Source organism: Protopterus annectens, chromosome 2.part1, assembly GCF_019279795.1.
Source record: "Protopterus annectens isolate FY-2018-M chromosome 2.part1, PAN1.0, whole genome shotgun sequence".
Classification (NCBI taxonomy): Eukaryota; Metazoa; Chordata; order Ceratodontiformes; family Protopteridae; genus Protopterus; species Protopterus annectens.
This window is the reverse complement of record NC_056729.1, coordinates 431,098,781-431,126,517: the sequence shown is the minus strand read 5'-3', so window position 1 is coordinate 431,126,517 and position 27,737 is coordinate 431,098,781. Positions and strand designations below refer to the sequence as shown.

Genomic DNA, 27,737 nt, shown 5'->3' with positions numbered 1-27,737 from the left:
ACTCTGGATCTCCTCTCTCACCCATCAGGGATCCAACATCCCAATATACAGTGCCTCAAACTAACCGCATGGCTTCTCCACTTCCAATAATGGTTAGACAGCCCAGGTTTTCTCTTCTGTATGTACCATTATCTTAGCTTAACAAAAAGAGTCTACAAAGAAAGTTTATATGAGCAAGTGGAAAAGATTCTCCCTTTGGACATTAAACAATAAGCTTGATCCTTTATCTGCTCCAATTTCTGCAGTATTTGAATTTTTAGCTACTCTTTTTAAAGAAGGGGCAAGTTTCTCTACCATTTAAACTACAATTCACAGCTATTTCTAATTTCTACACAGGAGACATAAATTATTTATTGGCTTCATCCAAATTATGTAAAGCATTCCTAAAGGGTATTTTTCTTCCCAGACCACATATCAAGGGTCCTCCACCTGCATGGGATCTCACACTGGTGCTCCAAGGTCTAACTCAGAAACCTTTTGAACCTTCAGCTAACACTAATTTAAAATTCCTTTCATGGAAAACCATCTTCTTAGTAATCATTATTTCTGCTAAGAGGATATCTGAACTCCAGGCTCGCTCCTCTAAAACCACTTACATAATTTTCCATAAAGATAAGGTTATCTTATGGACAAACCCTTCTTTTCTTCCTAAGGTGGCCCCTGAAAATGACATCAGTCAATCTATTCATTTACCAGTCTTCTTTCCAAATTTTTCAAATAAAGAAGAGTACATGCTTCATCTCCTTGATTTACACAGGCAATGACAATTTTATTTTCACAGGACAAAGCACTTCAGAAAATCAGATCAACTATTTGTTTCCTTTTCACCAAAATAGGATTACCAGTATCTAAGATCACTTTTGGAAAATGAATTACAGACTGTATTTCTTGGATTTATTTTCAACAAGGCATGGCCTTACCCAAGCATCCTAAGGCTCATTCAACCATTCATCTGCTTTTTGTTCTAGAACATCTGTTGATGAGATTTGTGTAGCAGCTACATGGTCCGATGCTCATACTTTTGTTACTCATTACAAACTGGGTATTATATCTAGAAACAGAGCCTCCTTTGTTTCGGTGGTACTCTTGAATATCTTTACTTGAGTGCCACCCAAGATCAACATAGCTGGGGACTATCCTATGGGCTGAGGAAAAATGAAAAGGACATCAGATTTGAAAATTATGTCCTTACCATAACTAGGCATTTTCATTCTTCTTCCGCTTCTCTCTCATCCATCCCCTAGCCTTCTTTTTTCTGGAAAGACCTATAGGACTGTGTTTTGGAACCTATGGTTCCAGGTTTGAGCCCTTGCTTTCTCCGTCAGCTATTTCTGTCTCTGTTTAGTTATAGGTGCCTAGACAACAAATGTGATCTGAGGTAATGGGGATGGAATAGGGCATTATGGAAAGAGGGAGGATCTTGAGAGATGGCTGCAAAGTCTGGAGTATGTGGTTGAGTCAGATCAGAGGATCTGCTTGGTTATGGTAAGTGCATAACTTTTCATTTCTACTTAAATCATTGGGACATGTTTGTTAATTTGAATTACCTTTACATTGTGCTGTTACTTCTTAACCACCCCCCAACACACATTTCTCGATTTATAAATAATTCATTTATCCTATTGGTGTGCTTTAATGTTGATCATTTAAAAAAGCAATGTCTTATACTATTTGACACAGTCAGAAATTAAGGGACCACTTACTTCAGGACTGTGATGTATCACTCTGGTATAAGACCTTTGCATAAAAAGGTGGTGCGTTTGGTGGTCCTTTGTCTATGACAGATTGTATATTGTTAGGTCATAGTGTTGTAATAATAGTGTTTACATTTTAGCAGAATAGTAGATATATTATTTTGCTGAATATTTTTTTATCTTTGTAGGGGGAACTGAAATATAATACCCTGGTTTTGGATATATAGATTTCTGACATATATTGTATACTCTTTTCCCTTTCCCTCATTTTCCTCCCTCACACTTTTCCTTTCTTAAATGTATTTTGATTTACTGGGCATGAGACAAATGAGACAAGGTAATATATCAAAAGCAACCAGACCAGACTCTGAGCATATATTTTGGTTGTATGGTCTGCTGAGAATTAGTTGCATTGCACATTTCTAAGGTATGAAGTTACTACCACCCTCCTCCATATTTTGGGGGACAGTTGTTAGACTTTATTGTCCACTAATTTAATTTTATTAAGAATGGAAGCTGATGTGTGATACTGAACTACTGGCAGCTTAAGCTCATAAACTGCTACTTGATGAGCAGTCAAAGCAATGCTGGCTGTTACCTCCCGGGAAGTATTTTGTCAATAGCTTGATGTTGGTAGTTTTTTTTGGTTGCACCAACCATATAAAGTTGCAATAATTTCAGATTGTTCTTGTAATCTGTCACTGTAAGTAACATAACATTATATGAAAATTTGTGGATGCTGTATTGTGCATTTTTAGATGAGTGCTATATTCAAATTGTTTTCTTGGAATGCTTACAGGCTTAGTTCTCCTGTGAAGTATATTGGGATTTTTCTGTATTATAAAGCAATTCTCTCCTTCCACTGATTTTCTAGAAGAAACATAGCACAATCAGACTGTTTTAAGTTGGTGAAATTTGGATACAATAATTTATGTACTGCTTTTTAGTCTAAAGACAGGCATGGAGAGGTAATAATACCTAAGAAGAAGAGGCAATACTTTTATAATGGAAAAAGTGTTGTGATAGTTAACAAAAAATTTGTAGCCTTCAAAGGCTGACTAATGGAAAAGAAAGTGACTGTGGTAGGTGTGTGTCTTCCTCAGACTTTTAAGACGGCTAATGTTTCCCATTAACAAGAGACTGGATTCTGTTTAGAGAAGGTCTCATGATTTTGGTGGGGGTTGGATTGGAACACTATTACTGAGTATAGGGATGCCCAGTTTGTCCCCTGAGCTAAACACCTCTACCCACCTGGACAGTACTGTAGACTTTTTTTTTCTGTGTTAGGGTTTATAGATCATGCAAAGTCCCATATAGACCTTGAAGGGGGTATATGTATTATTCCAACAAATATAAAAATAAAATTCTAAGACACACAATGTGTATATTTATAAAGAGATTGGCTGTCTACTTAGTGGTTATTGGATGGGACCATTGCTCACGATCTGTCTTTCTCCCTGTCTGATCACACTCCTTTGAACATTTCATCTAATGTAGATTTAAGCCTTTCAGTTCTCTGCTGACTGGTAGGACATACATGTTACTGAGTTAGAAGAGAAGCTTTTGGGCAGAATAAATTAATGGAGCCATAGGATAACTTTAATGACACTGTATTGTGTTTGTTGAATAGGCATGCCTGTGAGAAGGAGAAAAGTCTTGATGCATGTCTTAAATGGCTAGAAGTTAAATTGCAAGACTTAGAAAAGACTCCATTTCCTTGCCCTTCAGATTGGGAGGACCACTGGGATGATCTGTGGGAAAGGTTGATCAGACACCGAAAATCAAAACTGAATTGTAATAGGGCAGCAATAAGTCTAAGGTATTTTAATCTTTCTCCAAGGGCACAAGGATCATTGGCAATGAGGCTACTTCACTAAACAGCAGATAGAATGATTACAAGGCTCAGGCATTATCAAACAGGTGAAGAGTTGACATCACTGGAGGATGTTTTGTGTTGATTTAAGAATTTTTATGGTAATCTCCATGAGCAAGAACCTTTGGATGCATCACAGTTATAGCAAATATAGTACATATGTAGACAAATTAGAGTTATGAAAACTAAGCCATGGTAGTGTAGTATGCATAAGTAGCCAAGAAATAGAGTACTCTTAGTCTAGCTAAAAATAACAAGGCATCAGACCCTGATGGTCTGCTGATAGAGATTCATTTAAATTTTAAAGAGAAGTTCATCACCTGGTTTAGACATTTGGCCAGTGAGTTGATGGAAATGAGCAAATATTTCACTGGTTTTGAAGCAAAACAAGGATATGGAATTACCATGATTTTATAGAATTATATCAATGCTTAACACAGATTGCAGACTGTTTATGATCATACTATACAACTTTTTACTTGAGTTGGTCAAATAAGACCAGTTAGGCTTTGTTACACATTGGCAAACCTTTGATGATATCATCAGATCTTTATTATTATTAGTTAATGCTCAGAGGGAAGGGAGTCATCTGATGATGGTTGGGTTCAAGACAGAAAAGGTTTTTGATATAGTTTACCAGTTATACATGCAAAGTGTTGGAAAAGTTTGCTTGTTACCTATGTTTCTTCAGCTTTAAAAAGGATAAACTCAAAACACCAAGGTTTGTGCCTCATTTAAGATATAGTTGAAGTTATTTTTCGGACTTAATGATAAACAGAGGCACTTGGCAGGAATATCCTAATTTTCCACTGTGTATTAAGCCATTGGTTACTAAACTGTGGCAAAGTAATTTATCGGGGTATGCCATTAGTCCAGTAAATATATAAGATAGTGTTATATGTGGATGCCCTTTTTATATGCTTGTTAGATCCAGAAGGTGATTTGACAAGTTTGTTTGAATTATTGCTAGAATTTGGACAACTATCCAGCTATATGATTTATAAGACCAAAACAAAAGCTGCTATGGTGAATATTGATGTAAATCTGAGAAAACTTGTAGAGTTTCTTTTTTTGGTGGGACACAGGTCTATATACTCTGGGCATTCCCCTTCCAACAGGCTTCGACAATGTATCAGTTAAGGCCATTGCCAGTTTGAATGTAAAGACTGATAATGTCCTGACTGTGGGCTTTTCTGAATCTTGATTTTCCACACTCAGTGGAGGCATTGTAATTAAGTTCCTCCCCCATTTCCTTTGTGCATCCCATTTTATGTTGATTGTAAAAGAAACCATTTTTTAGGAAAATGTGTGTTGAAGTTCTCTGGTCAAGAAAGGCCCACAGAATTTTTTTAAGACTCACAGTTCTCATGCAGCACCAGAGCCAGAGGGGTGGCACATTTTGAATGTTATGATTTAACAATAGGACTTGGATATCTACATAATATACCAGATGCAAAATATAAAGCAGTGCAGAAATCAATACTTTTATCCAAATTGAGTGGTTTGGGTAGCTTGTATTCAATGTTGCAAAGAGAACTCTTTGGAGAACTCCTACTTTATTGAAAGAGTTGGTAGGTAGAATCATTGAAGTCTTTAAGATATGTACGATAAGTTGGATAGGCTCTCTGGCCTCTATACATTCAGTGATTAGATGAGCTAATAGGACTTTAGATTTAATTATATGATAGTATAATATAATTTTAAATATTGGGAACAGTTGTTAATTCAGGATCAGTTACTTGATACATATTCAGGGCACATTCTCTGTGAAGAGAAAACAATAACCACTTTAATAGATTAATTTTTATTTTTAAGAAATTGAGAGTTGGACAGACACAATAGAATGACAGATACAGTTAATTCAGTGGTTAATGTGGCCAGGTCAGGCCAACATTTAAATTCCAAGATAAATACCTCAGCTTATAGATTATTAGTCAGCACTAGACTGGAGAACCTGCATATTTTGGTAAGAGATCCTGAAACAAAATTAGACGTGCCAGCTACTGCTCAGTGCTGAGGTGGGATTGTCATCCATTTTATGTATGCCACGCAGTTGGGCAGATACAGATTTTTCAGATGGCATGCATATTCATATTCAAGGTATTTATACTCCTGTGTACTTTTACTGGTTATAAACAAATACTGTAGCTGTCGACAATATTGGAGATGTAGGTGATTGGATCCATATTGTTTGGTCTTGCACTTTACTGGTGTTATTTAAAAAATCTTTCAAAAAATGTGTGACAGATTGTGGCTAAACAAACAGAAAATGATTAGAGGTATGTGTTATTGAGTTTTCTTTCATAAATGTTGGGATGGTGCAAGAAGGTAATGCTGTGGAAGGAAATGCTGTTAGATGGTCTTTTGATTCTGGCAAAGAAGGTAGTTATTAGAACATGGGAAAATCAAGTGCTACCTTTAGAGAAGGATTTTATAGTCTTGAATGAATTCTGCAAGCTTGAGATCATGCATATAGATGTCAGAATGTGGTAAAAATAAAGCTACATGACCCTGGTGGATGAGGGTATTAGATCTGGCAATATAATCTTGTTTGATGTTGCACACCTTATACTAAGCTAATTGTTTTTCTTTTCAATCATAAAAATAGTGTTAATATGAGAGTAAAGCATTTATTATACATTTGTGTTTATAGAGAATAGATAGTGTTAAACCTTGGTATGAATTAGCACGGAATGCAATGGCAGTTGTAACTGTAGCATGATACATTTGCTGCTTTTCATTATTTTATGGTATTCAGGGATTGAAAATTGATATTGTTGTTAATGTTTTTGTTATTCTTGCATGATGATAAAGTTTGTTGAAAAAAAAATCAGAATATGGCAGTAAAAGCATATGAACTAAAGCCGCTGATGCCTTTTTTTGAAAGGCTATATCTCTGTCCCACCCTTTTTGAGATTTCATTATGAAGCTTTCAAGTAATAGCAACAAGGTACTCTGCTACTAAACACACACAAGACTGCTATTCTAACCTCAGAATATCTAGTGCAGCACAATTCTGAATTTGACCTCATAGCTTTAGTGGCTTGAAAGTATGCCTATATATATATATATATATATATATATATATATATGAGTATATATATATATATATATATATATATATATATATATATATATATATATATATATATATATATATATATATATATATATATATATATATATATATATATATATATACATACTATATAGGTTTACTATCGAAATTTAAAAAAAAAACGGTACTAATCAGTGACTTGTTTCGCCGAAAGTACAAATAAACTAATGGCCCTGTTGTCGAAAAACAGCTGTTAATGCCGAAAATGTCGACAACGATATTTTACGGAATTAACAACAATGCCACCCTTGCTGTAACTCCCTAACCCCTTTGTAGACTAGCCATGTTAACTTGGGCTATAACTTCATAGCACAGTCGCACTCTACAGACATCCTGCATTCCATCAGAGCAAAATTGCTCATCAGACAAGCTGAGCAAAATAAAGGCTGAATGTCACAAATAGAAACTAGATGGGGGTCTTCCAAGATTTGATACATCTGTGGGGAGTTCCTCAAATAAACCTATTTGCCTCCTGTTTGAACAATTAACTGGAAAGATTCTGCTCCAGGACATCATGCAAGAAGGCCATGAAGACAGATTATTTTCCTTTCCATGGACAGGTATGATCATGTGTGCTTTTCTACCCATTACACTGATATCCACAGTACTTATGAAGATTCAGAAGAATCCCCCAAGATCATTGTAGTGACTCCCTTTGGGTCCAGGCAACAGTGGTTCTCCCCTCTTTTGTAAATGGTCATGGACAATTACCATAACCTTCCTCAGAGTGGATCTACTCACACAATATCAGGGGTGTTTGACACATCCCGACTCCATTCAACTTCAATTGACTGCCTGGATGATATGGCCTTAATTCCCTTTATCCACCTGTTTACTGAGGACATGCAGCAGTTACCTATGGAGGCAAGAAAACCTGCTACTAGAAAATCATATATTAGCAAATTGTAAAGGTGTTCTAGTTGGTGCCAGCAGCATAACCAGCACCCATTCAAGGCTAGTTGGTCACTGTTTTACAATATTTGTGTGAGTTACTATCCAATGGCCGTTCTTACTCCTCCATCAAGGTTCACTTATTAGCCATTTCAGCATGTCTGCCCATGAATCCTCCTCTTTTAATGCATTCTCATGTCAAAATGTTTTTGAAAGGGGTTTTGTGCAAGAGGCCTCCAAGAAAGAACTGATGGCACCTCCTTGGGATCTTAATTTTGTGTTATAGAAGCTAACATTTGCTCCACTTGATTCAGTTAGTATGGTTCTTAACATGGAAAACTGTTTCATCGATTGCTCTGACCTCTGCAAGAAGAGTATCTTTGTTGCAAGCTGTTATGGCGAGTCAACACTATCTAATTTTCCAGAGTGGCAGGGTTTCTTTGAGAACTAATCCTTCCTTTATGTATAAAATAGTATCCAAGTTTACTGTAAGCCAAACTATCCACCTCCTCATTTTCTTTCCTGAACCTAAAAATGAGGTAGAAAGGATACTCCATAAACTGGATGTCCACAGACAACTCAAATAATGTCTTGACAGAAATAAATCTTTCAGACATTTGGCTCAGTTGTTCATTTCTTGTGGAAGTAAGGAAAAGGGACAACCTGTGTCAAAACAGACTTGTTTCCAAATGTTTTTTTCAGGCTGTTGCCTTTTGTTATCCTCACCTCTACAAAAGTGTTCCAGGCAGGGTCAAGGCCCACTCTACAAAGGTCTTGGCTTCATCCATGGCTTTTTGGAAAGGGCTGGATTCTAGACTTTTCTAGAAGAAGCAATGTAGTCCACTATACATGCATTTACAAGCTTGATTCCTACTCTTGATCTAGATCAGGCTTCACTAGGACCATTGTACAGGGGCTCTTGAACCTTCTCTCTCCACTTCCCAAATGTAGTAAACTGTGGTAATCTGCCCATATAATTACCATAGTACAGTCGTATAAGCAAAACGTACCATAACAGTAGATGTTCGAATGATCACTGCTGCAGTAGCCACTCTCACACTCCACCCCCCCCCTTGTTTCTTGGTGTGTTGCTTGTGCCAGGCTGTGAATACCTATTTTTTGTTGTTCTTAGCATTGTCCTTTCAGGGCTCAGTCTCCTTCACTTTATTGTCATGAAATCTCTGAAGGGCTTGGCACCCAAACCTATCTTTTCAGTCAGGTCAGCTCAAGTTGACTGACGCTTTGGATGGAAGAAAGTTGCTCTGAAGCTTTCGAAGCTGGTTGGCTGTTATATCCTTGGCAGGATATAACCCATATAGCTAAGGCTAATGCAGCAGTGATCATTCAAACACCTACTGCTATGGTAACTTTACATTACACAACTGTACTTTCTTCTTGGCGCACACACACACACACACACACACACACACACACAGACACACAGACACACAGACACACACACACACACACACACACACACTTTTTTCTTCTTTTGCAGCACTGTCCTGATTCCTTGTTGTTCTTCAGCTTATACTCATTTTATAACTCTATATTAGTTATTTAAAAATATTTCTGCTGCTACGGTGATGCTAGCTTGATTTTTTTGAAAGTTTAGTCATGAAGTATGTTGTCCTCCCTGCCAGAGTTTATCCACAGTATCCATTATCTAGGGCTTTTAGTAGTTTTTTTTTTCTTCTTTGCCCCCTTCTATCATGCTAGACTGACTTTTATGAAGACTTTCACTGCTAACCAGTCATTCTTTTATGTATTTATAGGCTGATTTGCGGGGTGGCAACTTGCAATTTGCTAGTTCAGCCTCAAATAATATACTCAGTGCAGAGTGACTGCATATTGATGCTCCTCTCTACAGTGAGGGTATGCATGGCTCGTACATGAGTTTTAGGATGTGTAATATATTGAAATCAGTGTAGTTCTTTCATATTTACTGTCTCTTTCTGAATTGGAAAGCACTCCAGGAAGCTCAAAGTGCGGTTGATTATTGGCTAAAGGGCATAGGAGTCAGTTTTCAAGCTTTTAGCTTTTTTCTCAGATATAAATCAGGCAAGTTTGAGTTGAGCTGCCCACTGGGCAGTGGTGGTTAGCAGTGCCCTTTATAGTAGAAAATGTCTAGACTAAAATTTCCCTATAAAGTAAGAATTAGATGAGAAACCTGTAAAACAGCGTGACTTTGTTTGGAAATAAGCTTTGAGCAGCTAGCTTGCCCATCAAATAGCACTACCATAAACTAGCATTAAACAACATCATCTTCAGGTGGACTAAGGGGTGCCCCAACAAAAATTTAAGGTTACGTCCCATTTTTAAAACAAATCAAGGTTTTTCACCCACAATCCTAAATAATTTTGGAATAGATGTAAAGAGTAACCAATTTTTAATCAAAATGTCTTTAATGTCCTTGTACAAATCACCAAATTGTACCATAGAATTAGTGAAGGAAGTGAGTACTACATCACTTGTGTTCACTGCACTTTCTGAGGTACCTAATAATGGACAATATTTGGTACCCCATCCTTTTAACACTTGTTCCCCTATTTTTATCAAAATGGGTTGTGGGTGACCCCTTTGTTGGAGTATTTGCATGTGAGGTGACTAAGTTCTAATTTGAAACTAGTGATATCCGAACACATCCTTGCTTTTTTTATTTAAAAAAATGGGACGTAACCTAAAATGTTTGTTGGAGCACCCCTTGATCCACTGAATATGATTTCACCACATAGGGGGACTAGAAAAAAAAGGAAGATGCCAACAATGTAAATATATATTACAGGATACACAAGTGTTAGTTGGTAACCCAGTACAAAATGTAAAATTATTGACAGAGAATTGTGGAATTATGGGCTTGGTTTATGTAGCATTGTGTGAGGGATGTCAAAGTTTTTGCATTGGCAAAACTGAGAGGAGTCTCTGTAAACGTATATAGGAACACGTTTGCTGTAGAAAAGGGTAACAGTAATAACACCCTTTTTAAACACACCCTACAGTGTCCAGGTGTTTTCAATTATTTGTTTGGCATTGTGAGGAAGGACAGTCGAGTAAGTTGGTGGGAGAACAGATTGGAGAGAAGTGAACTGCATTGGCAGATCGTTAAATGCCACAGTACCACCAGGACTAAATGATAGTACCTCCCTTCTTCCTGTTTTAAAGTTTAAAGCCTTAGAGGTTTAAATTATTTTTTTACACCTGAGATCCCAGTATGTTTTTATTTTCACAAAAATGTTTATATTGTATTTCAGTATTTATTTAATGTTTTTATATGTTGTTTTCAACTGAAAATATGTTCATTCTTTAATTGAACTTGAAAAGATTTTATGGAATATTTTTAGTAATTGGTCAATTGTTTTTAATCAACAGTGATTACCGCTTGTTACTATTTAAAATCGTATTGGTAAACTCACACACTAGTTCTGAAGAAGCCCCAGAATAGTAGGGATGAAAGCGCTTGACCAGTTTTTTGTGTTAATAATAGGAGACCCCTATTAAAACCCAACCCTTAATTCTAAACAGCCCATCATATTACAGGACTGGACAACATGGATATGCAATTTCCAAATGTCTCTGTGGTCAGCTTGGTAGATTTGAGCATCCTTCGGCAATGTAAAAACTGTCTAATTTTCTCAGACAAGCAGTTAATAATAATAAAAAAAAATAGCATGGTATGCAAGAGATGTAAATGCACAACTTCATCGGAGGTAAACATTTTGCATACAAGCTAGGTTGTCAGAAATGTCCCCACTACATCACACACATATTATCATATGCTGAGGTGCTTAAAAAAAACCTTCCTAAATCTCAAAGACCCTCCAAAGCCACCTAATAGCAACACTGCTCCTCAGAAATTACTAAAGCACATACCAAAAGCAACACCAAGCATCTCACATAAACCTACACCCAATGGTCCCCCAAGAGCAAAGCCTACAAAGCAAGCATTTACTTTACCTAATACTCTTGTCATTGGGTATTCCATTGTGTGACACACAGATGCCCCACTTGCCAGGTTAGACAAAGGGAAGATAATGGTTAGTTGCTTATCTGGAACCAGGATCCACAGTATCACGCATGCACTGCAGGTACCACTATGATTCTATCATAGTCCATGTGGGTATAGATGACCTGAGACATACCTCACTGGACTGTATGAAAAGAGATGTAATGGAGCTCTCCGAATGTGCGTCACAGATATAGGTATGAGCCTTGCATTCAGCAGCATTCTACCTTCACCAAGGATGATGCCACAGTATGAACTTAAAATGATTGATTTTAATAATTGTTTTAGTTTCTGTTGTCACTCTAGGGGGATCCAGTAAATGTTAGCATGGGAGGGCATGGTCAAAAAACCACTTTGTGTTCCTAAGGATGGGCTTCACCTGTCCCACCAGACTTCAGATATTGACTAAAACTTTATCCACCACCCTAGAGCTTTTTTTAGGCAATGCCAAATAGACAAAACTTCCAACATAGTGAAACAGTCTACAAGCAACCTTAAGGTATTACTGCTCAGTGCTTTAAACCTAAACAAAAAACTCCACACCCATCAAGCCCTCCTCACTCTGGAGAATGAAGACATCTGTGCCGTGAGCAAGACTTGGTTTAAAGCTGCAGAAAGTACGATGGCAGTGCAAAGCTACACTGCCTTCAACACAGAGACCAACAGCAGGACAGACGAGCCAAAAGTGGAGGTGTCTTGATCTACATTAGCAGCCATTATACCTCCAGTTTGGTTAAACAGGATGATACAGTGGAACTCATCCATATGCAAGTCATCATATATAAGCTCCCTCACCATATCACGGCTAGCTACAGATCACCATCTGTGCCCCTAGAGTCTCACGGCTCTTACGTAAACCTACTAGAGGTGTTCACGATCCAACAAAACACCATCTTCATGGGTGACATTAGCTACCCTCTGTAAACTGAGAAACATACACTGCCTCTAATTCACAGGCAAAACAATTCCTTTTCTTTATTAATACAATCACCCTGGAAAAGATAGTACACTCTGCTACTGGAGGATCAAATGTGCTGGATCTTGTACTCATCAAAATGAGAGAGCATTGCACCCCCCCCCCCCCCCCCGGTCATATCCTCACTAGTGAGGTTGGATCGCAAAGCTGTCTCATTTGAAGTGAAAATCAACTAAACCAGCAACAATTAGAAACTATTCACAGGCATATTACATCATATTATGTGACAGTTTGCCAAAATTCAAGGCTTCCCCCAACCCAGAGATGACAGCTACCTATGCAGAATTATTCACAGAGTCCCTGAACAAACATGTGATTGGCTGCATAGAGGCTGCCGTACCTACCAGAAATAAACCCAAAACAAACGCTAAAAACAAACCCCACTGGTGGAGTCTTCCTTCTAATAAAAGAAGAAAATTCATAGTAAAAATCAGGAAGAGCAACTCCCCTAAAGATAAATGCTGTCTTAGACCTCTTAGTTTCTTGCTTAGTTGTATAAGTGCAACAAGATAAGCTACGAGGTCCATATATCCTTGTAGGCTTAGGACAATCAGAAGGTCTTCTTCAGCTATGTCCAGAATATCACACAGCAGTGTCTTGAACTGGTGGTGAAAAGTGCCACCTTCACTGATCAGGGTGGCATACCAAATCTACTGGCTGATAAACTCAGTTCAAATGTCACCCACCACTGCATCCCAGCTCCAGAAAGTGAAATCCCCTGCAACATACTTATCCCAGCTATCAGCAGGGCCAGGTGCTGGCAGAACTCCGTAAGACCAAGAACACAGTCTCCATGAGTCCCACTAACATCTCCGGTAACCTCCAGAACAGCCTAAATCCTGACCTATCAGGACCACTTGGGGCACTCTTTAACAACAGCCTTGAAAAAGGCTACACTCCAAGTGAATGGAGGACCACAACAGTCATTCCCCACTACAAGGGCGGGTCATCAACCATCCCAGGAAACTACAAACCCATCGGTCTATCAAGCGTAATATGCAAATCCATGGAACAAATTGTCATAGAAATAATAATCAAGGACATTGACAACCTCCAGACACTGGACACATCCAAATTTGGATTTAAGGGAAAAATCTTGCCATCTTAACCTGGTAGACATATTTGAGAAGGTCACCACAGCAGTGGAAGAGGGTAAAACAGTGCATACGGCATATCTTGACCTGGCTAAGGCATTTAATGTAATACCCCGCTCATGCATTGCTGACAAGCTCTCTGAGCCAAGTATAAATCCTTACATAACTTGCTGGATTGTCAGTTTGCTCAGAGAGAGGACCCAAAAAGTCAAGATCAGTGATACTGCTTCCACCAAGAAAGTGGTCACCAGTGGAGTACCCCAGGGCTCCATGCTGAGCCCGCTCCTGTTTGGCATCTACTTCTCAGAAGTCAAAGCTAATGTTCAAGGCCGCTGGCTCACCAAGTTCACAGATGACTGTAAATTGGGAGCTATTATAGATTCCCCATCAAGACACCATCTTACAAGTGGGTTTAACACAGACAAATGACTTGTGCCAAAGCCATGGCCTAATACTCAATGCCAAAAATACATTTTAATGTACTTTGGAAAACTGTCACCCCAAGTTAATTGCTCCATTGATAAAATGCCCCTAAGAATCAACCCAGTGGAAAGGTATGTAAGAACGTATGTAGACAGCAATCTGACCTTTGACCAAGACATAGCTAAGATAATAAGGAGATCATTCTATATTGCCCAGCTTATAAGTAAGGGTATGCCATCCAGGCCCGAGGAAGTTATAGTACTCTTCTGCTTAACCCTTATCAGACCTGGCATTGAATACAATGCCCCCTTTGGCATGTACCTAACCAAACAATTGCAACAGTTGGAATACCCACAAAGGTTTCTCACCAGGAGAATTCAGGGCATGAATGCACTTCCTACACTGATCACTTAAAGGCTCTGTCTTTGTATTCGTTCTCCTACAGGCTGCTGAGAGGGGATCTTTGCCTGGCTTGCAGGGCTTCCTCAGACCCATCCCTGGTGGATCTGTTGCACATGTGCAAAACAAACACCACCAGAAACTCTAGATTCAGGGATCTGAACTTAGCTTGTGACATACACAGAACATGCTGGAGAGACAGGTATGTGTCCTAAAGGATCCCCACACTATGAAATAGGCTCCCCATCCATGTAACACAGTTTATAACTGACCCTATTCAAACAAAACCTTGAAATTTGGATAAGAAATCATAAATTTACCCCAGGATTGGCCCCCATGTCCCTTATGGACAGAATCCATCATTAAGAAAAGTATTATCCAAACACCCCCACACTACAAGTTCTTAGTCCCCTTCCAACTAACATCTCCCCATATAGAGTCCCATGATAGTCAGCAACTGAATAGACTGGGTTGCAAATCTAGGTTTGTAAGGGCCCTAGTGGCCATTAGCCTAGTAGCAACCCATGAATCTATATCTGGTCAAGTCATTTGCTGCAACTTGTATACCTTGATGGTCCTGGGGTGTGGAGTGTGGATCTGCCTTTTTTTTTCCTTTCCTTTTATTTATTTATTTATTTATTTATCCATTCATTCATTTTGGAATAATGGCAAAGGAAATGTAATCCATAGCAGGCTCCTTTACCACACTTACTATGTGCAGTAGGAACATTTCATTTATATCTGCACAAAAATTTCAGCCAGGAGAAGGAGCATTACTACTTCAACAGTTCATTCAACTCGCACATACCTGCTCATTGCTCTTATACTGAGTTGGAATGAGGTATTTTTTTAGTATTCCGTTAAAACATGCAAGATAAATTTTTGCCACTAACTTGATCTATTGTGTCGATGATGGTAGAACTGAGAGCTAAATTGATATCTATCTATCTATCTATATATATATATATATATATATATATATATATATATATATATATATAAGGTTTACTATCAAAAAGGCGAACGTGGATGCTTTGCAGATGGAAAAAAAAGACAGATGCCTGAATTTCCGTGTTGTCGATGATTCCATGTTTGAAATTCCTATCAGCGAATGCTACTGTGCATTCACTGATATGAACTCAAAGTAATGCACAGAGATCGCGGTACAGTGTGGTTTGGGAAATTCATCCCTTTCCAGACTGTAGTGCTATCTCAAGAGTTGGAATATATAGTCAGCAGGGTTGTGGGAGGGGTGCAGCCCCCAACAGGGAGGGAGTGGAGTGGGGCTTGCCTTCCTGCAAACAGGTGATGTAAGGTGTAGGAGTTTCACTTACATGAAGTCCTATATGGACATACCGTGCACTGTGGAAATGTACAAATGCAAATGAAAATCATGCACAAACGTTGGAACTCTTCTGCCATGTCTTTCATATTTTCGACATTTACATCGAAACATGAGTTGTCGAGGATATGATTCCAACTTCTGAACACAAGTTATTTCGAAAATCGAGCATTATATTTGGGTTTGTAACTGGAAATTCAACTGTTTTTTGACATTCTATTAGAAAACCTCTCTCTCTCTCTCTCTATATATATATATATATATATATATATATATATATATATATATATATATATATATATATATATATATATATATATATATATATATATATATATATATATATATATATATATATATATATATATATTATTTATATATATATATAAATATATATATATATAGGTCCACTACGGAAGACCGAACTCCCATATTACCGACGCTCGGAATCCCGAGACCAGAACACCGAAAGTCCAGATGATCACAAGACCAGAAGTGTGAATTTCATAATCCCGATGTTCGGAGATTTTGAGTTAGCGCTTCTGGTGTTGTGGTTCAGGTAAGCATGTGTGTGTAAGTGTGTTTGTGAGGGGCATTAGTGTGCGTTGTGACTATGGTGTGTGTGTGAGGGACTGTAATGTGTGGGTGTGAGTTTGTCTTGTGTGTGTGTGCGATCCCGGAGTTAGAATATTAAAGTAGGGGGTGTGGGGGGTGCAGGGGGCTTGTCCCCCTTTTTAAATATAGTGTACATTTATTCGTTTGATTGTGGGGGAAAGCTGTGTGTCTGTGTATGTGTGCACTGTATGTGTTTCAAATGTTCGCGATTTTGAATTTCGCGCTTGTGGTCTGTCGGTCTTGTAGACTTTCGGGTATTTGGTCTCGGGTTTATGGGTGTCGGTATTGTGGGTTTTCGGTAATGTGTAGTGAACCCATATATATATATATATATATATATATATATATATATATATATATATATATAAAACATATACACACACACAGATTTTATATATATATATATATATATATATATATATATATATACCACACAGATTTTATATATATATATATATATATATATATATATATATATATATATATATATATATAAATGTGTGTGTATACACATATATGGGTCCCTTTCATATAAATTAAATCCCACTTACCCGACTTTCATAACATCGAGCCGAGAACACCGAAAATCCACAACACCAACCGCTCGGAACACCAGTGTGTAACTAATAGTAAGTAACTGCTTAGCCAGGATGTAAACCTCTATGTTAGTGCAATCTCAGAGTTAGTATATTTTGTTAGGGAGTGGTGTGGGGGGCACAGACCCCCTCATGGGTGTGTTTCCTTTGCTTCCATTTCACTTTGTTTGTGGGTTGGCCAACGGGTTACTTACCTTAAGTTAAATGTTGATGGTGTGGACTTTCATTGTTCTCGGCTCAATGTTATGAAAGTCGGGTAAGTGGGATTTTGTTTATATGAAGTAGACCCATATATATATATATATATATATATATATATTTATATAAATGCACACACACACACACATACATATATATATATATATATATATATATATATATATATATATATATATATATATATATATATATATATATATATATATAGATCCCTATCAGTTAATCGAGTTTTCAGAAACTTGAAATTCAAATTGGCAAGACTGTGAGGCTTGGGAAATTTACTGTTTTCCTCAAAGTAGTGTGATCTCGGAGTTGGTATATATAATTTGCATGGTCTGTGAGGCTTTTGGGGGGTGCAGGGTGGCTTTCCCCCTTGCAAAAACATAAAACAATATTTTTCCGTTTTTTTCTTTTTTTTGTTTTTTTTTTTTTAATGTTCGAGTTTTCGGAAATTGGATCATATCATCTCGCTGATATGAATTTTTACTTTCTGAAAACTCCATCAACTGACATTGATCCATAGATATATATATATGTGTATATATATATATATATATATATATATATATATACACACACACACACACACACACACACACGTTTGTTATGAATAATCATTGGTGAGTTTGTCTGAAACACAAAATATCGAATAAACTTATAGTCATTTACTATTTATCACCACCAAAATCAGTGAAAAAAATAATTGCAAATGTAAACCAATAGGTTACATTTGTGATTACCAAAAGTAAAACAAAACACAACTTCTCTTTTTGTCCTTGATGTCTGTTGATCGTCCCCCTCCCAGCCAATTGGCCCATTTCCTCTACATCACTGGAATGAGGGTTGAATTCGGGAGACTCATCATTTAGAAAGCCATCAGGGGTTCAAGATTTTTCTTATTTTTATGCCCTATCCCTGACATGCACTGAGCAAAGTGGCAAAAGGGGATGTTTAGGAGCTGACCACAGAGGACATCCCCTTACTTACACAAGGAGCATTCCTTCCAAGTAACCCTGCCCCTCCCTTAGTGCTTGAGTGGTAGTTTCCCAGGTCTGCATACACTTGACACCTCAAGGAAAGGGAAGCAGTATATGGCCCTTTACTCCTCCCCTTCCCTTCATGGCTCCTCCTGTACCAGGTCTGCTGATTGAACCCCGGTCACCTGTGTTACAATCAGGTCTCCATCCCTCTGCACCACAAATTCAGTCTTAAGTCCATTATTTTTAAATGGTCCAGAGTTTAAAAGTGTAAGATTACCATCCATAGTTGTGAGGGTTGCTGCTAATTTTAAGATTACCTTTTGTGTTAGAATTTCCCATACTTAACTGTTGTTTATATAAGCAGGCTGTAGTGCATGTGTGAGAATTCACATTTTGATAGCCATGTGGCTCATAGTCATTTGCTCATATCACCTGAGATTGTATCACAGTTTGAGTATAATGACTTGGTGTATTCAGCTGCTTGTAGTACTTTCCATGAGACATGTCTATGTGAGATCCCACTGCTTTCATTATAGGTGGTCTTGTCTTGCAATCTTGAGGAGAAAGAGCAGGATAGACTTTATAGTGCCTGCCAGTAATCATTCTTTCTCTGACATGCTGTACTCTTGAAGTGGGAAAGTTTGGGGGCTTGTCTCCCACATGGGGGTGCAAGGCAGTTTGCCCTCTAAAAGCAATTTTAGAAAATTTTTACATTTGCTCAAATTGTTTACTAGCACAGGTACTTTGTGATTTGAGTGTTGAATGCTTGAGCTCATGCAATAGTATGAAATACTGCCAAGATTTTGTATTATGAACTTGAATGTCTTGAGGAGATGTAGTGAGTCACAGACATGATTCTTGTATTGAATTAAGGTTGTTTTCTTTTTACTAAATGCTGTTGCTTTGAATGTCATGATGTTAGAGCCAGAATATTTCTGATGTAATTTGTAGGTCATATGGTAACATGTCAGATAAAACTAGTACAAAGGTTTGATTTCTCAGTAATTTCCTCCTTATTTCCATAATATCTCCTTTATCTGCATTCTACATCTAGCATAATTCCAGTGTTATGGAAGCCAGCACAGTACACTTATTTAGCAGGAGGCATATATTAAATACCACACTTATTCCACAAAAAGTGGAAAGTATTAAGCTCAGCGCAAAGGCAGGCAGACAACACCTTCAAAAATATCATGTATTTTCTATAATTATTATCATTATATACTTCAAACAAAAATACTGAAATTGTCTATAAAATATAAACTGGACTGCCTCTGAAAAGTATTGTAGCAGTGTAATAAAATATAATCTTAACCAATTAAAATGCATCTACGTGAAAGTCGGGTAACAATGAAATTACCATCACTCAGAGTACTAGTCTGTCCTAATTCTGATGACATCATTATCATTCCCTTTATATTTGACATTGCTGGGCTAAATAAGTGAGTGCCAGCAATGCTATTCATTTGCTGAAGGAGGAATATTTTGACATAGGCTGTCTTTATTTTAATTGGTTGAAAACAAACATGCACTACAGGTTTAATGGATTAGAATTAACCTTTTAACACTGTTTCTTTATTGTATTCCCAGTTACAGGAACTCACATAAACATAACATCTGCATCGACATGCTGCGAGAGGGTTATCACAAGTCTTTCACTGAGCTCTTTGCTCTGATCCAAAAGTGGAATGCCCTGAGGGAGGCTGGAGGGCCTGGGTCAGCCATATGGCAGCAGAGACCCCTGGAGGACCAGCCTGATAAGCTGGATCAGCTTCAGCATTTCCTGACCAGAGCTGAGGCAACCCAGAGAGCAGGTAAATGGGGAAACTGTGACTAGATGAGCAGTGGGGACTTCTGCAGCAGCTACTGCCTGAGGGAAAACTGCAGATTGCTTTGTCTAAGGATTTGCTACATTACTGAAAAATTAGCACTTAAAAACTGCAGTCTACAAAGCTTTAAACAACATTATGCAGGATCACCAGATATGTTTCTTTTTTCTAAATTTGTACTCTGTGCTGCCATTTATATGAAATTTCTGTTCTTTACTAATAACATGACCAAAACTGGGAGGAGGTCATATAGTTCATTTCCTCTGGGAACTGCTTTTTATTTCATATTTATGAGTTATCTGGATGGCTTTCAGCTTATGCATGCATAGTTTCAAGAATGTGGCAGCCATTCCTGGTCTGCTGACATCTCTGTAAGCAGAAATATAATAAAGCTGCTGTTAAAGAATGTTATTTTCTTTTGCTGAGAGCGATTGCATTCTAAGATAAATCTAATAATGTGGGAGTGATACACGTGAGCTACAGACCAAGTTTAATGACCAGTTACAACAGCTGCATGCATACCTTAAAGGTTAAATAAATAAAATAGTTCATAAGTACAAAAACTGTGTGTGTGTGTGTGTGTGTGTGTGTGTGTGTGTGTGTGTGTGTGTGTGTGTGTGTGTGTGTGTGTGTGTGTGTGTCAGACAGAGGGAAAGGGGAAGAGAGAGAGAATGAGACTCCCTGTATGCCAGAGATTGAAAGTAAGGATAATTAACCCGTTCTTGTCATAAATGCTGATTTTGTATTGGGAATGCTTTATCAGTTTTGCCATCATGTTATGCTTTACATAATCAGCGCACTGATATCATTTTTAGGCATTTCATATCCTATCATTGTATAGTCACCCAGAAGACAACAATAAAAAGGCTTTGTGGTCTCATCATTTAGACACTGGGATTGTCTTGCAGTTGTCAGCTGTCTGATGCCTCACTTTTTGGTTATAATGAAAGCCTGGTGTTGTGCCATAGATATGGACATCATAGAAATGGTAAATAAGCAGTAAGGCACATGGAGGCATGTGTGGCATAGATGTAATTTTACACTTAGATGAGTTATATCCACTCAGCATTTAGTGATATCACTACCACAGTCAGACCCTGGAGTCTTTCTACACTTTATAAAACAAGCACATGTATCTTTACATAGTTTAAGTGGTGGGAGTTTTCAGTAAAAGGATAGTGTTTACTTTGAAGGGGATGGGGATAGTGAAACTTGGCACTTTAAGCTTGCTGCACTACAGGAATGGGAACATTCTCTTTTCCTCTACCAGTCAGGGAACTGGGAACTCAAGTAGATAGTAACTTTGCCTCTGACCAACATGTGTCCAAAGTAGTAATAAAATTGTTTTATGTTGTTAAACTTATAAGCAAGGACATGGCATCTAGATCCAGAGATGACATTGTACCACTGCATGTGGCCCTTATCAGTCCCATCGTAGAATATAATACCCCCTTTTGTATGTACATGACCAAACACATGCAGCAACTGTAATGTCCACAAAGGTACTTTAAAAAAAGAATACAGGGAGTGAACACAGTGTTCTATGCTGATCGTCTCAAAGTCCTGTCTCTCTACATGGTATCATACAGACTTCTGAGGGATGATCTTTGCCTGGCATGCATGCGATCCCTGAAGCCTGTTTTGATGAACCTTTTGCAACACCACAAAACAAACCGCATCAGAACTACTAGATTAAAATACCTAAATTTTGCTTGCAACATAAATAGGGCATGTTGGAGAGACAGATATGTTTCAAAGAGAATTCCCATTCTCTGGAGCAGGCTCCCTATCCTTGTGAAGCAGAGTTTCCTCCCTATCCCTGTTTAATTGCAACTTGGACCAATGGATGGGTAATTGGAAATTCACTACTGGTCTGATGCCTATGTCTCTGATGGGCAGAGTCAGTCAGTAAATCATTCCTATATGAATGAAATTTGTGGGTCACATTTAGGTTGCACAGCTAGGCTTATAAGGACCCCAGTGGTTGTTAGCCTAGTTTTTCACCTGTGATCCTATGTAGTGACTTTATAAACAAATCCAGAAATAATCATGGACACTTTCAAAATTATTAGTGCTCTTACCTTGGAACATTGACAGCATAAGATAATGTGAGTTAATATGCATTTTCTGAAATAAATAGTCTTTTTATTTAATTATTGCCTTTATTTAATAAGTGTAATCCATTAGTTTTCTTCTAAAATCACCAGTTTTATATGGGATTAGGAGAGACAAGTTATATTTTGAGCCAAATTCAGGGACATCCCTGAAACTTACGGACAATTGAGAGGTTTGGTGTGATGAGAGAGGTACGCTGATTCAAGGAATTTCTCAGATCTTTCAGCCCTCCCACCCTGACAAACCCATAATCTTTCCAGAAAGTCTGAACCACCATTTCTGTCTTTAGAAACAGTTTCAGACAGTTGTGTATTGAAAGTAATCCACCAAGGTTACAGATGCCAGTAGGAGCCACTCCCTCCATTTCAAGGGATTTACCGTCATGTCAAACCAAACTTCTCCTATTCCACCTGTCATTCAGCATCTGTTGTCTTAGGGAATAATAGAAGCAGTCCATCTTCTTCAAGTATCATAAGGGTTTTATTCAAGAATGTTTGGATGAAGATTCACAGAGATCATTTCTGTGTCTTTCTTTTCTAAACCTCTTTATTATAGTGCTCAAGTTCAAAATGAATGTGTTACCTCTCATTCCCCATTTGAGTTTTCTGGTGACATTAGATTTAAAAGATGCATACCTTCACCTACCTACAGATCCAGATTTCAGACATTTCTTAAGGTTTTCAGAGTTTATAGTGCACTTTCAGTTCTCTGATTTCCATGTTGTCTATCCAGTGCTACAGTGGTATTCACAAATATTCTATCTCCTGAAATAGCTTATTGCAAAGTATTTACATTTCCCTTATTTAGATTAGATTCATATGTTCTTAGATGAATGCTAGGCTAACTGGCCTGAAGCCTATCCAATAACTCAAGGTCAGAATCAAATCCTGCACCTGCATTGGTGCTTCAGTGGTAGAATTCTCGCCTGCTACGTGGGAGGCCCAGGTATCCCCTTTGGGAAAAAAACAAGTAACCATGAATTACCAGATAAGTGGCAGTACACTAAATACCGAAAGTGTGATAAGGGACTTAGGGACACAGGTGGACAGTGGTCTCACCTTCAATAACCATATAGTCACAACAGTCAGGAAATCCTTCTATGTGGCACACCTCATCACTAAGGGCTTTTCATCCAGAAAAAAGGAGGTCATTGTCCCACTGTACTCATCCCTCATTAGACCCATTATAGAGTACAACGCCCCATTTGGTATGTACCTCACAAGACACCTGCAACAACTGGAAAGGCCACAGAAATACCTCACTAAAAGAATCACAGGCCTAAAGCAGATGCCCTATGCTGACCGTCTAAAAAACCCTCCATCTATACTCTGTCGCATATCGCCTACTCAGAGGCAATCTCTGCTTAACATACAAGGCCATGTCAAACCCAGTGCTGTTGGACATGCTACATGTAAAGAAATCCCAATCCCTCAAAGCCACACACTCCAGGGATCTAAACCTTGTCATTACAATGAACAAAACATGCTGAAGGGATAGGTTCCTGACCCTGAGACTCCCCATACTCTGGAATAGACTGCCCATACATGTCAAGCTTGAGCACCTCTTTGGCCCTCTTCAAAAGGAACCTTGACGACTGGATGGGAAATAGGAAATTCACCTCGGGGATCATGTCAATCGCCCTGCTAGACAGGGGACCTGGGAAGAAATAGCCAGGGAAATGTTATGGCTAGGCTTGTATAGGCCCTAGGGCTGATACCCTAGTACCAACCTATGGAACCTTATGTTTGTGAGGTGAAAACCTTAACCATTATGGCAAACCCACCTTACTTATCCTTTCAGAGTCTTTTTCTAAATGCCAGGAATCTCTCACCTAAGGGAGATATCTCCTACACTGACTGGGGCTCCAGGAGAGCATACAGAAAGTTTTGTTTGACCCCTTCTCATAGGACTGTTTTCCTGAAGTGCCTCCTGGATACCTCAGTTCAAAGAACTTTTCTTCCACAGGGAATAGTAGTTTTGCATCTAGAGTTATCTCTTGAGTTTTTCCACTTAGACTACGGTGTCTGCAAGGGAATATCTCAGGATTTTGAGTATCATTGCTTCTGTGATTATCACGATTTCTGTAGCAAGACTCCAGATGAGAAAAATCCAGTGTTAGCTAAAATCTTTATGGCTGCAATATCACCATTCCCTGTCATTCCAGATTCCAGTTGTGGTTCATAAGAAGGGAGATCTTTTTGTGCAGAGACAAAATCTATTGAAATCCATTTCCCCCATTTTCCCTTCCAGCTTAAGCACAGTCTGTCACAACAGACACCTCGGACTTTTATGAGGGAGTAATATCTATGGGAATAAAAGTGCAGGGTCTTTGGAATAACAGACAGACCAGAACACACAAACATAAAAGAGATGTTAGCTCTTATAAATGCTCTTAATTGCCACAGACATCTGTGGTCCTCTGGACCACTGCTAGTGTTAACACCACAGTGATGTGGTACATAAACAAGTGAGAACTAGATCTTATCCTCTGGGCAGACTAGCCATGGTAGTGTGGGATATAGCTTTTTAGCACAATCTCACTCTACAGGCATTTTACATACTTCAGAGTAAAATTTTATGGCAGGCAAGCTGAGAACGACCAGAACAGATGTGGAATGGAAAATGAATTAGTTGGTCTTACAAGAGTTGATCCAGCTGTGGGGAGCAACTCAAATTGATCTATGAGCTTTTACTCACAGCAGTAATTTGGCAACATTCTGCTCCAGGACACCTTACAAGAAGGTCTAGAAGACAGATGCATTTTTTTTCTTAGACCAGAATATTCTTGTATGCTTTTCCACCCTGTCCATTAATATCATTGGTCATACTGAAGACTCAGAAGGACTCCCATGTGGTGAAGGATCGTTGTGGCAACTCTCTTCTGGACCAGAGAACAGTGGTTCTCCTTTCTTTTCGAAATGTTCAGGGACAATTACTACAAGCTTCCTCACAGAATGGATTTACTCACAGAAGAATAGGGGTGTTTGATACACCCTGACCACAAACAACTATACGTGAACGCTTGAATGGTAGAATTTTAATAGCTTTTAGGTACCTTTTTTTCTAAGGTCATGCAGCAGGTATTAATGGAGGAAGGAAAGCCTCCTAGTAGAAAATGATATGTTAATAAATGGAAAAGGTTTTTTGGTTGGTGCCAAGAAAAGATCCAGCATCCATTCAGGGTGATGTTTCCCTGGTACAACAACAATGAGTCATCACTTACTCTCCTATGGCCTGTCTTTCTCCTCAGTCAAGGTTAATTTGTTGTCCCTTTCAGCATGTCTACTCTTTGATCATCCTCTTTCAGCGCAATCTGTTGTGAAAATGTTTTTGAAAGAGTTGTTGCATAAGAAGCCTCCTAGGAATCTCCTTTGGATCTTACTTTTATGTTGGAAAAACTAACACTTGCTCCATTTGAACTGGCTCATCTGGCTGACTTGAATTTCTTAACATGGAAAAACAATCTTAATAACTGCTCTGACATGTGCAAGAAAATAAAATATCTGAGTTTTAAGCTCTCCTGGTCAATCAATTATTTTCCACAAAGATAGGGTTTCAGTGAAAACTAGTCCTTCATTTATGCAGAAAGTGGTGTCTGAGTTTACCTTAAGTCAAGCTATTTATCTCCTTGTCTTTTTTCCAAAACCTAAAAAGTGAGGGAGAAAGGATGCTTCATACATTGGATGTCCACAGACCACTCCGGTGCAATCTTAACAAAACAAAATCTCTCAGAATAACTGAACATTTGTTCATTTTTTGTGAAGTTAAGAAGAAAGTTCAACCTGTGACAAAGGTATATTTTAAAATGGTTGTACCGTTGCTATTACCTTTTGTTGTACCCACTGCAACAAAACAATTCCAGGTAGGATCAAGGCTCTACCAGGGCCTTGGCATCATCTGTGGCTTTCTGAAAGGGTTGGATCCTAGATGTATTCTAGAAGAAGCAACTTTGTCTTCTGTGCATACATTTACAAAACTCTATAAATTAGATTACTTCTCCAGCTCTAAGTTAGGTTTTGGTGGGGTCATCCTCCAGCAGCTCTTGGCCTCTCATCCTTCCTCTTCTCAGTTACATTAAGTATGGCAATCGATCCATGTAGCTTAGGTTGCTGCAGCAGTGATTCATGTGAAGAACATAGTACAGTTGTGCAAGCAAACTTACCAAGAAAAACAATAAGAATGCACAGCTCTGTTATTAGAGCTTCAGAAACACCACTCGAGAAAATAAAACCAAAATAATTTATTCCACTAAACACATATAAGTGCTTTAGTTTTATACACACTATAACTTCCCAAGATGCATAAATATGCCCATATTTAAATAGGCATAGTAAAAAGTCATAGGACTCCATCTAAAGCCATCATATGATCCCATTCATGAAAAAAATCAAATGACCTACACTAAAATTCTACCATAAAATCCCCTATAAAAATTACAGTCAAATGCACCCTACGTTAATCTAAACCTTATTAACTTTTCATTAACTATTATTTATATTATTGTAGTAACCTAAAATGGCATCCCCTAATAAAAGTACATAGAACAATAATTTTAAAAACCACTTACCACAACCATAAAAAGCCCACACTAAAAGACTTTTCCAATAAAAAAGACATTTTTGTAAAATACTTAGACTTTATCTAACCAAAGATTTTAACTTTAAAAGAGGGGTGATAGTTACATTGTCATTCAAACCTGGCCACTTTTTCGAATTGAGTTTCAAGTGCCAAACTAGGTCCTGTTTCTCCAGGATTGTAGACCAAGGGCCACCCCGTGGGCTATTTTCAACCTTTTCCAACACTACAAACTTAAACCAATGGTCCCTACACTCTTCAGTATGCCTGAACTGAACATTTGTAGTTTTTTCTTATTTTATCTCATATACATGCTCATATATCTGATTTACAGAGCTTATGTTCCGTCTTTCCCACATAAAACCTTCACATAGTTGGCAAAGGGCTCCGTAAACCACTCCTGTTGTATCACAGTTATATTTGCCTTTCATAAATACCTCTACATCATTAATACTTACCCTATTACAATCGAAAATAAATCTACACATACTGCATATACCACTTTTATACATCCAGGGATTATTTACAACCAACTTATTTATCCTTTCAAATAAATCTTTCAAGTTGCAACCCTTCCTATATACTATAATGCCCCCCCCCCACCCTTTCATACAACTCATTATCCTCTCATAAAATTCCCCAATTCTTATTTAATATCCATCTAATTCTAGAACTACATAAATTAAAGCGGTAATAAGGACCGTAGAAAAACTATTGCTATCCTTTCCCTTTTCCACCGCAATATTAGCCGAGTCATATCCCAAATTTAAAACAGAATTGAAGTGCCTCATTTCCCTTTTCGTGGGCACTTCATCTATAAGTTCTTGCACCATCAGCATAGGATATTCTCTTTTACAGAACATCCCTAACAAATTTTTGCATTCATCCTTAAAATCCTCCTCTAAAGTAGTCATTCAGGTGGCCCTCACTAATTGTCCCTTAACTACTGCCCTCTTCTGCCTATATGGATTGGAGCTTGTAAAATGCAGTAACAT

At 38.1% G+C, this 27,737-nt stretch overlaps 1 protein-coding gene across 3 annotated transcripts in view; it reads left to right on the top strand.

Moving 5' to 3' along the window:
- Positions 1-27,737, top strand: part of TTC29 (tetratricopeptide repeat domain 29) — a 3,626,200-nt gene that overhangs the window by 1,087,971 nt on the left and 2,510,492 nt on the right. For all 3 annotated transcript variants that reach the window (XM_044062243.1, XM_044062242.1, XM_044062241.1), the window contains exon 4: positions 19,814-20,037. In XM_044062243.1, coding sequence (XP_043918178.1) covers positions 19,814-20,037 — 224 coding nt within the window. The remainder of the gene's footprint in view (positions 1-19,813; positions 20,038-27,737) is intronic.